The sequence below is a fragment of the Netta rufina genome (assembly GCF_964035555.1).
Source record: "Netta rufina genome assembly, chromosome: 2".
Lineage (NCBI taxonomy): Eukaryota > Metazoa > Chordata > Aves > Anseriformes > Anatidae > Netta > Netta rufina.
Genome location: NC_140124.1, coordinates 67,522,846 through 67,540,023, shown reverse-complemented (window position 1 = coordinate 67,540,023; position 17,178 = coordinate 67,522,846). Strand labels below are relative to the sequence as shown.

The 17,178-nt window shown below is 45.4% G+C and overlaps 1 protein-coding gene across 1 annotated transcript; it reads right to left on the bottom strand.

The window, feature by feature from the left end:
* Nucleotides 1–11,660: 11,660 nt before the first annotated feature.
* GCM2 (glial cells missing transcription factor 2) lies at nucleotides 11,661–16,631 on the bottom strand (the record flags this gene model as incomplete). Its single annotated transcript, XM_084281633.1, has 5 exons — nucleotides 11,661–12,557; nucleotides 12,744–12,869; nucleotides 14,422–14,534; nucleotides 14,934–15,186; nucleotides 16,590–16,631. 5 exons carry the CDS (start codon nucleotides 16,629–16,631, stop codon nucleotides 11,661–11,663), a joined length of 1,431 nt encoding a protein of 476 aa, XP_084137759.1.
* Between the last annotated feature and the right edge of the window lie 547 nt (nucleotides 16,632–17,178).

Here is a 17,178-nt window from a genome sequence, read left to right as displayed (position 1 = left end):
ATCTAACAACTGCTCACTGCAGCTTTCATTCTCTGTAACACAAATGCTTAAATGCAAACAAACCACCTGCTGCTAAACAAATTCCAGCATTAGCTCTATCTTTTGCCTCTGCTGTCTGAAAATTCAAAATAACACTCGAATCAGCTGACATTCACTGACGACCTACCTCTGTAGGAGATGCAGAATTCAGCATGCAGCTTTGTAGTCCTTATGCTTATGCCAGAATTAGCTACAGGCTGGTAAGGCTGTCCAAACAGATTAAGGAGCTCAAATTCAGCCAGTAACAAATCTCAGGCTTGAGATTTACAGGTCTGGCAAAATGCAACAATGAAACTGGTCCCTTAGGAGTGTGAACACAGCATGCTAGAGCAGAAGTCTGCTGCATAAAAGAAGCATCTGTGTGGACTGTGCACTGATGTTTCTGAGCTGTTGTTACCTGAAATGCTGCTTCCCCAGAGAAGTCGTAACATGCACCTCGTTACTTGCTGGTGCTTCTGTTACTGGGGAGGAATCTTGCACTAGCTGTTGTGATGCCAGTAATGAATGGCCCTGTGGACAACCTCAGTTTATAATCTTTGCACCAGACAACAACCAGTTTGGCAGTAAGAAATATAAAAAAATTTGTATCCATCCCAGAAAAAAAGCCATTTCTACCATAAAGTGAGGTCACTGGTTAAGAGTATATTCTATAGCAAAGTAAAACAAAAACAAACAAAACACAAACAAAACACAAACAAAAACAAACAAACAAACAAAAAAACACACATACACAAACAGAAACTTACAATCATAGACAATTAAAATTACGTCTTCATATTAATCCAACTTAAAATGCAGACATATATTTTCTGCCTACTGTGTTTCTCACAATTCAGCTTTTTGTCTTATTCCCCAAAGTTCCTACATGCACTCTAATACCTTGAGTGCTATTTCTTCAAGGAGACCATTTGTTGGCTGCAGTAAAAAGCAGATGATCAAGCTGACACATACTAGCTCGTCATCTCTTGCTATTTTCTGATTGTAAGGTTGTATACACACACACACACACAAACTTCCTTAAGATATTCTAATACACATTTTAAAACAGTATCGGCCTCTAAAGCAACCATGCATTGTGCATGCATTTTGTGTATTGTAGTGAAGTTAAATGTAGGAGTTAAATGTAACTGCACTTCTCTGTTAAAACAAACCTAACTGTGGCTCCTTAGGACATGGTTTTCAGGGGGAATTCCACAGTATCTGTCAAAGATGGCCCTAGCCTGGAGCTGTATACATGAGAACTCACATGTGTATCTACATTTCATGCCCAACTTTCTGCTCTCTAACAAAGTGAACTAAATACTAAGAAAGAAAACTCTACATTTGTAAAAAACAAAGACCCAGATCTAGATACACACCTCAGGTTTTGACCTTTAAGTCCTCTGATTTTGGTGCCTAAATCCTGCCTGTGTTCCAAAACTATTTAGGTTTATAAATTAATCACTTGCTTTTACAATTACTCTGTTCGGCCAATTCTTCCTATTGTTTTAGCATGTGCACTGGGAACAGCAGCACATAAATCACTTCTTCCCTCCAAAATTCCTACGTAATGTAACACATCTCAGGCATAATAAGCATGCATTTTGTCTGATCTGGCAAATACTTTATTGCCTTATTCCTTTCCTTATGTATCTTGTATGAATGTATGTACTGTCATACATGCCACACACACTCAACACCGCAGATGCAGACCAGGCCACCTCACAAATGACTCTTGTGAACAAGTTTCCTCGAGTACTTTCAGTCAACAAAAAGATGGAAAGGAGGCAACTCACAGTGAGACATCACCAACTGAAAACTAACCAAACGCAGTGGAAAAAAGCCAGCCAAGTGTATCACACTTGACTCCAGGCTCTTCTCTTTTGTACCAGCCCGGGGAAGACCCAATCTATCTTTACTTGGTACTGCAGGCCTCTGACATGTCCTTTGGTATTTCAACACTTATGTGGTATCATTTCCTCACTCGCCTGAAGCTCTAAAATGTAAAATTGTTATAATGGTCTCTTCTACCAAACTGACAACAGAAATCCTATTGTTTTACACCCTTACTGACACACTGTCCATAAGCTCCTCATATGGGATTAAAGAGGGATGAAAGCAGGGGACAAACAGAGGGCAGATGCAGCAGAGCCACAGAATCTGGTCATTTGTGTAAATGTAGAACTACTCAATATTCTAAGCTCATTTTTACTTTTCCTGTATTTCTGGTGTTTTATTACTTTATGCGACAGCACTAACCTTAAATGAATGTAGATATTCCATTTTCAAAGGTAATTAATAATGGCAAAGTATCAGGGTGAAACAACAAGTATAAAATGCAAAATATTTAACACAGCAAGCCGAAGGGATTGCTCAAACTGTTCAACTGTTGTATCAGCCTTACGCAACAAGGCTCAGCTCTAGCCACAAAATCAAGCCTGAAGAAGGCACACGGTGCCCCAAAGTAGAACTCAAGACAACTGAGTTGGCTGAGCTGGAAAAAAGCAAAGCTGCCGAAGTGCTAAACAACCACAGAGCACGCGCAACGGGGAAAGGAGCAAAGTCCCAGGGGAAGGAGGCTACAAACCTTCATCGGAAAGGCCCCAAAGTGCCACCGCCAGAGGGCAGTGCGCAGGCGAAAGGAGGAGGGACGCTACGATAGCTGGCCTCAGAAACCAGTAACATAAATCCTGCCCTGTCTCGGCAAAACGCGGGGGTATGTCTATCACCGTACCACAGATACGTCCTCGTTGTCTCGATCAGGTGTACGCGCTGGGCGGAATCATCCCCCGCTTACCCAGCGCTGTTAATAAGGAACACCCGCTTCCTAATTCTCCAAAACGAGTCCTGGAAAGTTGCACCGCTCTCTGCGTTTCCAGGGCTTCTGCTGTACCTGAATTACGCGTTAGCGAGCACCTCTGAGCTGCGCGCTCAGCCGGCTACAAAAACTGACGAAGAAACTCAGAAAGGCCAAACCCGCAACAAAAGCAGCGCACGGGACGCGGCCCACCGCGGCGGCGGGGCGAGTGCGCCAGGGGCAGTGCCACCCACCTGCGCCCGGGAGCCGCAGCAGCCGGGAGCCGCCGGGCCGCGCTAACGCGTCGCCGGGGCGACGCCGCGGAGCTGGGCGGGACCTGCCCGCTCCGGGGAGGGGACAGGAGGGAGAGCGGGCAGCGCGCCTGCGTGGCTGCAGGGGCAGGGAGGGGAAGGGTTGTTAGTGGTGGGAGAGTTCTCCGAGGTCATCTGGCCCAAGTATCGCCCTGCCGACACTATCACCCACTAAATCGTGTCCCGAATGACCAGGTCCAGCCTTTCCTTGAACACCCCCAGGGACGGTGACCCCACCACCTCCCTGGGCAACCCGTCCCAATGCCTGACTGCTCTTTCTGAGCAGAAATGTCTCCTCATTACCAACCTGAACCTCCCCCGGTGCAATTTGAGGCCATTCCCTCTAGTCCTATCACTAGTTACCTGTGAGAAGAGGCCGACCACCAGCTCCCTGCACCTTCCTTTCAGGTAGTTGTAGAGAGCAACAAGGTCTCCCCTGAGCTTCCACTTCTCCAGACTGAACAACCCCAGTTCCCTCAGCTGCTCCTCACATGACTTGCGCTCCAGGCCCTTCACCATATTCCTAGTCCTTCACTTGACATGCTTCAGGGCCTCGATGTCCTTCATGTAGTGAGGGGCCCAAAACTTTACACAGTGCTCGAGGTGCGGCCTCACCAGAGCAGAATACAAGGGGACGATCACCTCTCTGGTCCTGCTGGCTACACTATTCCTGATACAAGCCAGGACGCTGTGGATTTCACTCCATTCACCACCACTCTCTGGGCCCAGCTGTCCAGCCAGCTTTTAAGTCAGCAGAGTGTACCTGTCCAAGCCATGGGTCTCCAGCTTCTCCAGAACACTGTGAGAGACTGTGACTGTATCAAAGGCTTTGTTGAAGTCTAAGTAGACTACATCAACAGCCTTTCCCTCATCCACCAGGCGGGTCACCCAGTCATAGAAGGAGATAAGGCTGGTCAGGCAGAACTTGCCTTTCATGAACCCATGCTGGCTGGGCCTGATCCCCCAGTGCTCCTGTATGCATTGCGTGATTGCATTCAAGACGACCTGTTCCATCCCTTTTCCTGACACCGAGATTAGGCTTGTAGTTGCCCAGTTCCTTCTTATGACCCTTCTTAGAGATGGGCATCATATTAGCAAGTCTCCAGTCATCCAGGACTGTTCTGCTGATAGATGATGGAAAGTGGCCCAGCAATCACATTCACCAGCTCCCTCAGCACACTTGGGTGCATCCCATCTGGGCCCATAGACCTGTGGGTGTCTAGCTTCCCTAAATAATCTCTACCCCAGTCCTCTTCAACCAGGGGAAAGTCTTCCTCTCTCCACATTTTCTCTCTTGTTTCCGGGCTCAGTACTGCATGAGGGCTAGCCTTAGCAGTGAAGAATGAACGTAAGAAAGCATTCAGTAACTCTGCCTTCTCTGTATGTGCTATAACCAAGGCACTCACCTCATTTAGCAGTGCACCCATATTTTCCTAAGATTTCCTTTTGCTGCTGATGTATTTGAAGAAGCCCTTCCTGTTGTCCTTGATGTCTGTTGCTAAATTTCATTCTAACCAGGCCTTGGCCTTCCTCATTGCATGATCGAGTGCATCCTCAGTAAGTTTGCAGACAACCCCAAGTTAAGCACGTGTGTCGATCTGCTCGAGGGAAGGAAGGCTCCTCAGGAGGATCTGGATAGGCTGGACCAATGGGCTGAGGCCAACTGCATGAAGTTCAACAAGGCCAAGTGCCGGGTCCTGTGCTGGGGCACAACAACCCCAAGCAGAGCTACAGGCTGGGAGAGGAGTGGTTGGAAAGCTGCCTGGCAGAGAAGGACCTGGGAGCATTGGTTGATAGTCGGCTGAATATGAGCCAGCAGTGTGCTCAGGTGGCCAAGAAGGCCAACAGCATCCTGGCTTGTATAAGAAACAGTGTGGCCAGCAGGGCTAGGGAAGTGATTGTCCCCTTGTCCCCCTGTACTCGGCTCTGGTGAGGCTGCACCAAGAGTACTGTGTTCAGGTTTGGGTCCCTCACTACAAGAAGGGCATCGAGGTGCTCGACCATGTCCAGATGTCCTGGTTTCAGTTAGAACAGAATTAATTTTCTTCCTAGTAGCTGGTGGAATGCTGTGTTTTGGCTTAGGATGAGAAGAGTGCTGATAACACCCCGATGTTTTAATTGTTGCAGAGCAGTGCTTATACCAAGCCAAGGACATCTCAGCCTTTTGCCCTGTCCTGCCAACAGGCAGGCTGGGGGTGCAGTAAGAGCTGGGAGGGGACAGACCCAGGACAGGTGACCCGAACTAGCCAAAGGGGTATTCCATACCATCTGACGTCATGCTAAACAATATATAGGGGTGGCTAGCCGGGGGAGGGGGCCAGACTGCTCGGGGTTAGGCTGGGCATCGGTCAGCGGGTGGTGAGCAATTGCATTGTGCATCACTTGTTTGTACATATTATTAGTAGTAGTACTATTATCACCATTGTATTATTATTATTATTATTATTATTATTATTGTTATTATTATTTTCCTGTCTTATTAAACTGTCTTTATCTCAACTCACGGGCTTCACTTTCCATTTCTCTCCCCCGTCCCAGAGAGGAAGGGGAGGGTGAGCGAACAGCTGCGTGGTGTTTAGCTGCTTGCCGGGTTAAACCACAACACCAGAGAATGGCAGCGAAGCTGGTGAGGGGTCTGGAGAACAAGTCTTAAAAGGAGCAGCTGAGGGAGCTGGGGTTGTTCAGCCTGGTGAAGTGGAGGCTCAGGGGTGACCTTATCGCTCTCTACAGGTACCTTACAGGAGGTTGTAGTGAGGTGGGGATTGGTCTATTCTCCCATGTGCCTGGTGACAGCCAAGGGGAAATGGGCTAAAGTTGTACCATGGGAGGTTTAGGTTGGATATTAGGAAGAACTTCTTTACTGAAAGGGTTGTGAGGCATTGGAATGGGCTGCCTGGGGAAGTGGTTGAGTCACCATCCCTGGAGGTCTTTAAAAGACATTTAGATGTAGAGCTTAGGGATATGGTTCAGTGGAGGATTTGTTAGTGTTAGGTCAGAGGTTGGACTAGGTGGTCTTGGAGATCTCTTCCAACCTAGATGATTCTGTGATTCTGTGATCCACAGCTTCTCTGAGCGACGTGTTTCAGTGCCTTGCTAACCTTACAGTGAAGAATTTCCTCCTAATGTCTAATCTAAATCTATCCTCTTTTAGTTTAAGACTATTCCACCTTGTCCTATCATTTACCTAAGAGTGTTTCTCCATGCCGTTTCTTAGTAGTCCTTTATAACATAAATTTCCCCAGTGTGTACAGAAGACACGATTAAAAAAATATGTGTATTTAGTGTCTGAGCCAATGGGTAGTTTTGAGAGTGAGGTCTCACCTGAAGCTTTAAAGCTCAAAGCTTCCTATTCTTTAAATGCTTTTTGAGGTCAAGGGCCAAGAAGAAGAGACAACATGGTAACTACAAGAGATACTTTGGAGGGAGAGGCAGAGAAATGGTGTAGAAGTTCAGATTTGCTCAGCTTCACCAGGCTGTCAGCAAAAAGGGGAAGCTGTCCCAGTTACACTTCTTTTCTCCTGTTTGTCAATGGCCAGGGTGGTGATGAGGTGCTGGGTCAAGCACTGCTGACAGATGAATTGCTTCTGCCTTTAGTCAGCTGTGCAGAACAGGAGGCTGTGGGAAGCAGCACTTTGGAGCCTAGAGGACTCAGCAACTCGAACAGTTTGTTGAAATGACAGCACAAGGATTAATATATATATTTTTTTTTTTTTTCTTTTTTCTTTTTTCCAGAAACAGAATATGTCCCTTTCCTTTACTGAAGTAAAAACATCAGAGGTGCCTCCTGAGTACAATGAAGTGCAAAGATGAGACCTGGACATGAGGAGTGTGAAAGCAGCGTTACCCCACAGGCAAAACTTGGGCCATGGTTCAGTGACATCAGCTGTGTTTTGCAAAGTGTTGTCACTTCTCTGCGGGGACATAAGCGCATGGGCATAGCTAATTTTCTGAGTTTGATCTCATACCAGGAATTACCTGCTGTTTCAGAAAGCTGCTCTTCCGTTTGCTTCTGCATTATGGGGAAAAAAAAAAAAAAAAAAAAAGAAAAAAAAAGAGCCTCTCAAAATAAGAAACATGAGTGTGTTTTTTCCTCTGCTTGAAATAAACTCCAAATAGTGGGACATAGAGGATGGGAGTGGTGAGTGCTGGGAAGCAACCAAAAGTCAAGACTGATATATAAATAATTTCAATACTAGTTTTGCAGAGGTGCAGCAATTGAGTCTAAATTCTGTTAGTGCTGTCCTGCACCTGCTGATTGCCAGTGGTTTCTGTAATGCTCCCTGATGCACGGAGGTGGGAAGACTGCACTGTAGTTATGACAAACTGCAACATGCTTCAGAGCTATATGGCAAGCACTGCAGCCCAGTCACTTAACCCCTCATTTTGTCACAAAGGCATTAAGAGAAGTGCTGGGCTTTGCTCTTTCTGTGAAGCACGAAAACGAAGGAAAGCCATCAGGCTGGAACGGCAGGGGTGTTTGCGAGTCCTGCAGAAGGACCTCTGAGAAGATCCTGGTGCACCTGCTTGCCTGCTCATTTTACACAACAAGATTAGCAGACCCTCTACTAATTTTCTGTTGAAAGAACCCTCTTTGGCTGCGGCCCATAAAGGTATCAGTGCTTTGCTAAAATGCCAGCATAAGCACCTGAAACCAGCTTCTCACAACTGGCAGTACAACAAGTGACAGCAGGTATGTAGAAGTTAATAGGGGTTGTGTGAACTTTATTTGGTTGCTGTTGCTTTGAATGAGTTTGATCCAAATGAGCAACATTTCTTTGTGATGTTTATTCACACCTGTATCATCCCCCTGATCTCTGTCTTGCATGCGGGCTCCTGCAAGCTTGTGGAGGTGTCATGTTGAAATGTGCTCTCTATTTTGCACAATCCTAACCATAGCACTACATAAACAGCAACTGATCTGCCCTTCCTTTGTTCGAGAGCGATGGGCAGATACTTACTTTATGTGTCTAGAAGACCTCAGGCAGTTGTCCAGACACGGGACAGCACCATTCTCTGCTCTTGTTAGTTCTCAGGCAGATGGGTTTTAACACACCTGGACTGACTTTTCACCCTGTGTCTTAGGAGGAACTACACAACGCTGAAGGTCTCAGTTCTCTGCTTTTTCTGCATGTGACTGACACTGAGCACAGTAGGAGTGGCACAAAACCCGTGATTCATCTTTTTAGAAGGCCTCCTGCACCTCCAGAAGTGCACCGTGTCTCCTGCTAAATAGTCTGTCTTAAGAGGTGTTATCCATCTTTGTGAATAGGAGTAGCTCAGGTGGATTAGATAACTCAAAAAGACTAAAAAACAGAGCAAAACAAACAAATAACATGAAAAAAAAAATCCAGACACCTCCCTCCACCTCCCTCCCCCCCCCCAAAAAAAAAAAAAAAAAAAAAAAAAAGTAAAAAGTAGGCTTAGAAATATTCTGCTCTGCTGTATCATCACTGTCTCCAGACTGGTTCCCATCCATAGAGCTCAGAGGAACACTTGCCTCTGTCCACAAAGATCATGAAGACCTCCCCAGAGGAGTAGAGACATCAGTGAGCTCAGCAGACCCAAAATGCTGGGCTCCCAGGGTCTGTCCCCTTAGCAGGACCTGCTACTGAGGGCAGGGGGTAGCAGCAGAGGGGACCAGGTGGCATTGCCCACATACAGGTGCCCACATCGGGTCTGTGACACATGGCCACACCTGGCAGGTACACGTGTTGAGAAACATCATCGAGAAGCCTCTTGTCTCTGGAAGGGATCCATTCAACACACTTCTGCTTTTAAACCTTGCCATTGAAAGGCTGCTTTTTTGAGTATAAAGGGCATCCTCAGCCTGGGGACAGCTGGTGCTCCGCCTCAGTAGGGCCCTTGTTGTCCATACGAAGCCGGAGCCACAGGTGGCTGAGCTCTGAAAGCACATTTTTTCCACTTCTCAGCTTTGCTGTGACAACTGGAATTTGCTAGGTGAGGATGCCTGCCATGGCACAGGATGCGGGTGGCCCCCGCACTCCTCTCATGTGCTCGAGGAAGGGCCAGAAACCACATCTGAATGGTACGATGAATGGAAAAACAGCTACTCAAGGACTGAAAGGAGCACATCTTTCTTCAAGGATGCTGCTTTGCTTGGGAAGCACGCTTTTAAAGATAATTCTGCAGCTATATAAAACAGCAGAGACATTTGATTTCAGCTTTTTTTGTGTGAGCACAGAAGCTAACATTGCTTTTAAATTGCTATATTTTGGAGAGAAAACTATGTGCTGCACTAGATTGTATCCATCTGATATTTTAACCACAAAGGTTATTGAACAGACAGGTTGTTGCAGATGCTTGTGCACAAAAGGCACTGGTGTCAGTGTAGAGAAAGGCTGCAATAACCTTCAGGGATTTTTTATTTGCTCGAGTGGATGTGGTGAGGTAATTGCTACCATATCTTTGTACCGTGTTAAACAGCTGTTGCATTTATTAGACAGGAGTCCACACCTAAAAAGTAGCATCCTAACACAGGTGGTACATCAGTTGAGAAAATGCAGCCAAGTTCTGCTTAAAAGGAAGCATTTCAAGAGCATAGCATAACAAATTAAGCATATGGGTACAGCAACAAACTTGATACCAGCATATTAACAGCGCAAAATCCCCACAGCCTATCCTAGCATTTTAACACATTCAAAGTGTAAGTTGCAGCGGTCTAATTTCTCTAAAATCAATACAAAATGGAGCAGTTTACATCTTTGTTTAAGATTTTCATGAAGTTTGGGATCTGCTGTGAATCTTATCTCAGCTTTTTTAGTCAATTTGCCTCACTTTATTTTTTTTTCTCCTTTTAAGTTTAGAAGGCTTTATATCTTATTTTTTATTCTACAGCCCAAATGACTCAATATATTTTGGAGTACAGAAGAGAAATCTCAGTTCTGTGTACAGGGATAGCATTATATACATATAAGCTCAAATTTTGGCTCAGCCTTTCTGGGTGGTTACTTGTTATTTTCTTAGCTTAGTATGTGGGCTAATTACCAAACTGACATTGCTCACCTGAATCGGTTCTTTTCTGTAATCTAAAGCCCCTGGAAGAATGGACATAAAATTTTAAATGAGCCCAGTGAGGTAGACAGCAAATATATTACAAGTCAATGCAAGTTTGACAGATACAATAATTTAGTCTTTTGATAAATTCCAGTTGCAAGAGGCCTGAGTTTTCAAAATGCTGAACAACCACACACTACTGGAACAGGATGCTGTGCATATATTTTTTTCATAAAAATACAAACTTAAAGAAAGAAATACTCATAATCACAGAATTGAAGGGGTTGGAAGGGACCTCGAAAGATGTATGACTTTTTTAAAAACCCAAGAGTTTGTACACCATGTTTTACAAATAAGATTTGGTTACTGATTTATGACAGCACTACAAGGTTCTGCGTGTCGAAGCCAACTAACCAGCTGCTCATGTTAGTTTATGTTATCTTGTTTTTAAACGCATATTTATTAAAAGCACACAGTAGCAGGCTGTTACATAAAACATAGCCAACACGTAATAAAAACAGATTTTTCCAAAATATTTGAGCATCCAAAAAGTTAAAATACTTGGTAACTAATATTAATAATAAATGCTGCCACCCTGACCAAACCCCAGCCTACATAGCTTTCTTGCTAGGCATACACTGTTTAGGTATGGTTTTTTTTACACAGCACTATACAGCTTCCAAAATACATAACATTTAAACCAGCAGTATTTATTTTGTGCCTATTGGAGAATTAATTCAATTATCTGAGAACCTGGGGATGCAACCTTTTCTGTTTAGCTCAGGGTCTCTGGAAATTGTTTTTTGGCCTCTCATTCTGTCAGTTGCTTCATTCCCAGTAGACCACTGCTGTCATGGGAGGTTGATTGCAGAGAGGAAAAAAAAGTGCTAGGAGAAATCCCTTGGAGGAAAAAAAGACTTAATGGTGAAGCAGAGAGAAGAACAGTAACCAGGAAGGTGCATTCACACTGGCCTGCTGCCGTCAAACAAAATAGCAGTTTCCATGAAGGTTTATCATTTCTTTTTTCAGAAAAAGACAATTAGTTCTTCTATTCATCAGGATTGTGGCAGGTGAATGGATCACTCAGGTGGATTATCCTGCAAGTTGCCTTACTGTCTCTTCTTTCCATTGACCGCAGTCTACACCTCCTTCCTCATCTTTTCCCATTCCCTGGGAACCATTTTCTTTACTGCCGTCCCCCTCCAAGCCCACAGCCTTTGGCAGGGCTGGTGGCTGTAAGCAGATCGCAGCCTCTAGCAGAGGCCATTTGCTTCCATGGGTGCTGTGCCCCTGCACAACCTTCTCCTGCTTGGGGCTGGACATCTCATACTATTTACTAATATTGAAATTTTGTGGGCAATATGCTTCGCTCAGTGCCAGAAAGGCAAGAAACAACTTATCTGGGGGATAAGTTGTTGTAACACACTGCTTCCTCACTTCTCCTCAATTCCCAAGTCATGTATACGGTCAGTGCAGTCACGCATTTATTTCCCAGTTTGAGTTAATCATTCTGCTGTCATTTATGCAGTGTTTAGCCAATATTCAGCACTTTCAAACCTTAAGTCCTGTCCTTCATGCTCAGTGTAGCTGTTCCCCAGTGGTAGCCCATACCGATAGGTCTCCACGTTCTCGGCTGGTTCGGCCTTTGCAGGGATTGCATCATGCTGGTAGAGCAACGCTGACTTGATCATCCCAAAATCTTCCTGATTCTTCATCCCTGAATAGATAGCGCCTGAGACGTTTTCAGCCACGTGGGTATAGCTCTGAAGGTTGTTCATATCGCAGAGGTTGTTGCTGCATTTCAGCGCAGATGGCTTGTAGGCCCGGTAGGACACTTTTGTGGTAGTCGTGATGACAGTTTGTAACGGTGGGGCTATGGGAGAGGGGCTGGTACCATACCTGCTGGGGTACTCACCACCGTAATAAGGGTGGTTAGCCCTTGTTTGCATCTGACCATAGTCGCTCCTTTCTCTGCTGGCATTTTTCCCCCAGACTGGTTTCAATCCGTAATGCCTACCAGTATTATCAAAGCTCTTGTCATTGCTGGCCAAAGAACTATAGTGAGATCCATTCAAATTGATGGGGTCAGCGTCAGTGGGAGGATTTGTTAGATCTTTGTATAATGATGGGTAAGCACTGGAGCTTATAAAAGTAGGAACTCCAAACTCATAGCTGCACGCTCTAGGCACATAGATCCTTGGATTGGGGCACTTCTGGTATGGTGATAGCTGATCCTCTTGGAAGCTGGCTGAGTCATAAGGCGCTTTGTAGAGGTCAGCGTTTTGTGGCCAGGGGTAAGACTGAGTTGGAATTGAAAAACTGGTGTCTGTGATGATGCTGACTCTTTCTGGGCCATCCATGCAGGGCAGATTCTGCATGTTATTGACGTAACCACTGCTATCATGGTATTTTCCCACCTGGAAAGGATGAGATCTTTGAGATTTGGGAACGGATACCACCCACATACACATCCTGACAGTTGCACTATTGCTCATTTCAGTCCCAAGCAAACAGCTGTAGCATGGTATAAAGCTTTGTTTTGCCTTGGGCTTCCCAGTATGCATCTCTGACACCTCTCTAATTGACTGAAAATCTTGACTTACCTCCGAGTTTAGAGGTCTCTTTTTCTGGGAATGGTGAGAAGAGGATATTTGCTTCTTAATTGCACTTCGCCTTGCCTCTGCCTCCAATTTACTCTCTGGCCTAGGGTGGTCGTGAACTCCTTTAGCCTAAATAAGGATAATCAAAGAACTAGATGCAAACTGGAAGGAGGTAAGAGAAAAGAAAATGCAGTAGTAGAACGAGAGAGAGAGTGAGAGAGCGTGCATAACCTGTGGCCTGGCACAAGAGAGCACAGAGAAGAATCTAAAGAACAAGGGGGGATTACATTTTAAAAATGAATAAAGCCCAGCTGTGCCAGCTGTGCCTTGCAGGTAGACAGAAGTAAGAAGTGAGGGAGGAGAAATCAGAGATGACTGCAAGACTGGGTGATGAAAAAGCAAAGCTGCTACCCATGTCTACGACATTCAGGAACAGCTGATCAGAACCAGGGGAGTGGGGGGATGCATTATAAATTTAGTTTAATTGGTTGACTCCAGGATCCTAGTTCTACATTATAACATCCGCCACTAAAATGGCAACAACATGCTTGAAAGAGGTTTCATGCTAATGGATGACAAGTATTACTTACTTTGAAAATGATAACCACATTTTGGAAATCTATACCCAGGAAAGCCATCCAGAGATGGTCTGCTATTGAAGCTGCTGTGGATACACAGACTTATGTATACAAAACTGTATTCACATATGACAAAACAACGTATGCTACATGTACTTACCCATTACACTTTCCAACATGGACTTTCAGGTAGTCCCTAATACAAACTAGAAAACTTAAAACTATTTTTAAAATGTCCTCTATCAAATGCAAATTCCAAGTGAGAATTTATCAACAATTTTTATCAAAATCTTTTCAGTTTTTGCATTTTTATGATGCAATGTCTGAATAATAACAATTATACATAACAGGTGAGAATTAGGGAATGTGGCCCATTTGATTCCATTTACTGATAGGAAAAATAGAGTTCACTGGAGTCTGGGGAAGAAAAAAAGCCCCAAATCCAGCACAGAATGTAAGCTCAAAACAGAAGGGTTTGGTGAAATTTTTGTCCTAGTACTGCTAAAAAACAACAACAACAACAAACACACAGAAACATCATAAAGTTTCAAAATCACCTTCTAAATACCCTTTTTCTGGTGAGCTTTTAAAACCTTTTAGAATTCAAAGTTGTTTTTGTTTTGTTTTGTTTTTTTTCCATATGTAGCAGAATTTTTGTTTGAAATTATGCAGTTCAAATGATGCTTTCATTTCCCCATTTACTTATCTTAGTAGGAAATAAATCTTTGGTCCTTGGTGAGATTCAGTCAGCAGACGTGCTAAGGTGCAGGACAAGCTTTGTTCATATCTGTTTACTATAAACAAGAGAACTTTAGACCTCTATAATGATGTTATAGCTAAGATGGAAAAAAGTTAGCCCTCAAGTACTGCTTTTTTAGAAGACAGGCAAGTGTTACTGCTTTATGTGTTATGGCCAGGTTCATAATACAGATGAATCCAGGCATGAGTCCAAACTCTACTGTACTCACCATGCTCGGTGGTACACACACACACACACACACAAAAAGAGGAAAAAAAAAAAAGAAAAAAGAAAAAAGGAGATCTTTCTGGATATGGATATCATGTATGTGCATGTCTGTGCACATGCATATACATGCTTTTACCTGGAAAAATATTGCTTTGCCATCCAGCCTCCAGAAGTTAGTGACCGGATAGCCACTGTGCCCTCGGCAAGGAATGAGCTCAAGGGCCGCGTTGCAGTTTGGACAGGCTTTCCCTGCAAAAACAGATTGAAAAACTTTTGAAAAACACTTGTTCAAGGCGAGGGTGCAATCAGAGAGTGAATGGAGCACAAGAGCAATAGGACAAGTCCTTCACTGAAATTCAGATTGAGATATGATATTCCAGTAAATGGGATGCAGTCTACCGAGCAGAATTGAATAGTGCAGACTAGAGCTGCACGGGTGATATAAGCTAATGAATGAAAGGACGGTGGGTCCATTTGCCCGTAGCTATTTGCAAGCAGATGTTGACAGAATTTGGGACTAACTTGCTCACACTGCTTGCAACACCACCTTAGTCTGCATGCCAGAAAACAACCTGGCCTCTGCTTAGAAGTCAGCCGGCCCCAGCTGATGGTCCCCAGGTGCCCTGTCCCACCCCAAGCCCCCCTCACTTTGCTGCTTCTGTCGAGCCTTGTCACATATGGCGGGGCGCAGCTGCAGCCTGGCACCGCTGGGCAGGGCACAGCTCCTGGCACACACCACCACCCCCAGGCAGGACTTCTTGAGGATCTGGCAGTTGTGGTTGTTGGTGTTGCGCATGGCCCAGCCGCTGAGGTGCCTCTGCGCATTCTTCTCCTCACTGGAGTAGATGAGGCGCACGTAGCCATCCGGCCACTCCTGGAAGGCATCGAAGTGCTTGGGCTCCTACAGCAGGGAGAGCATAAGGATGGGGTATCGCAACACAAGGTTGTCATCCCATTGCAAAACGTACAATAGGAGAGGGAGGGCTCCTTCTGTGACCTCTCATGCAGCAAAAGCCAGAAGCAGCAGAAAATGTTTTTGGAAGAACAGCTTATTCAGAAACAGCCTGTGAAAGGAGAAAGGCAACCTGGGCTTCCATGTCACGAAAGAAAATCAGGTCTCCTTCCCCTTTGGGATCACCATTGGTAATAAGAAGGTCTGTTGTCACCAATGCCTCTTTGCTGTAAGGTGGCCCAGCTGTAGGAAATCAGCCTCACTACGAGCACCTATGGGCTGCCCCACCACACTTGTGCCCAGGCAGGACGGGGGCTGCCCTGTTTCTACTTACTATTAAGTTCTTCTCACCACAGGGCTATGCACCTGCAGGCTGGAAACTAGAAGTTTTAGCTAAGCAACTGTTGCTTGCAGTGCATCTAACACAAGATGAACAAGGCTCTTGCAAAACAAACAGAAAAAGAAAACATTGCAAAAACGTGCAACTCTGTACATTGCAGTAGATGCGTGGTGGTCCAGAGAAAGACCATTTCCATTAGGGATGTCACTGGCTTTCCAGCATTCCTTATCAAAATGCGATTAACAGAGCAATGAAAGAACAACTGAGATTTTAAACTCCAATTATTTTACAATGCAAATAGAATTCCCACAATGCCCATTTAACATACATATACACCACATGTGAGCAATCCCAGGGAATTCAGGGATTTACAGAGCATTTGCATCCAGAATTTACAGAGTTAATCATTTCTGTAACTGCATGAGATGTGCAATATATTGTGAGATGAAAACTGCTTGGTTTAAAAATGCATTTGGAGCTCACAAACCGAGAAAAAAAAGTGAATGTTCATTGACAAATCTGCTTAATCAGACGCATCAGCAGACAGATGCAATATTTAAATGATTTAAATTATAATGGAAAAAGGCCAAACCGAGCTTCCTTTAGCATGCAAATGGGGGAATGAGGGAGAAGGAAGCTGGTCTAACAGTAAGGACTGCTTTAAGAGTTTGTACACAGCTGCCCGAGGTTTTGCATTAAATCCCTGCCTTTATTTCCGGCCATCAGCAGAGTCCCTTAAGAACCCTGTAACTGCACTGGGAAAGATTTTGCAAGGTAAGAGGTGAGCTTGGTAGGAAGCAATGTTGAGGCTCCTGATGTGGGGAAATTAAATAGGCTGTAAAGCACAGCTCCTTGGGAGGACAAAGTCAACCCGGAGGGCTTCAGGCCCTGGGGGAAAACCCCAACAGCATTCTGACCCCGTCACAGGGAGGTTCCCCAGTTTCCTGCTGATTTCTCGTGCTAGTGCCAGTGCCTCCTTCCCCCCATATCCCCCTCTCCCTCTACCAGGTACCTGCGGCAGTTTGGGGTCGTTGATGTCCCAGGTAAGCTTCATGCTGGAAGAGGGGGCAGCGGAAGGCGGCAGCTCCCGTTTTTATGCCCCCGGGGCGTCCCTGCCTGGCCCCGCTTGAGCGGCAGGGGGCTGGCCCTGGAGGGGACTCCCGTAGGGAGGGGGGCTCCCAGCTGCTGCACCAGGTGAGGGCTGCCTGCTCTGCACCCCCCGGTATGCTTAGACCAGTTCAGGGCTGTGCTGCACCTGCTGAAGGTGTTTTTTCGGGGGGGGGGGGGGGGGGTAGTAGTTGACGTGCCTTCTGGTTTTGGGGATTTTCCCAAAAAGTTTGTTTTCAGCTCCCAGGAATAGAAAAGAGTTTGTGATGTGATGCTAGAGACTTAGAATGCTGTGTGTACCTGCAATCCTTTGGCCTCAAGGGTTTTTCTCCTTCCTTTTCATCCCACTGATGCCAGGCAGCCCCTGGGTGGGTAGGTGGGGGGCACCATGGAGCCCCTTGCACCGGGGCTGGGGGACTGCTTTGGAAGCATGGGGGTGATTGTGAAACTTTGTTTGGGAGATGACAGAAGAAAACTTGGGAGAGGGAGGGTAA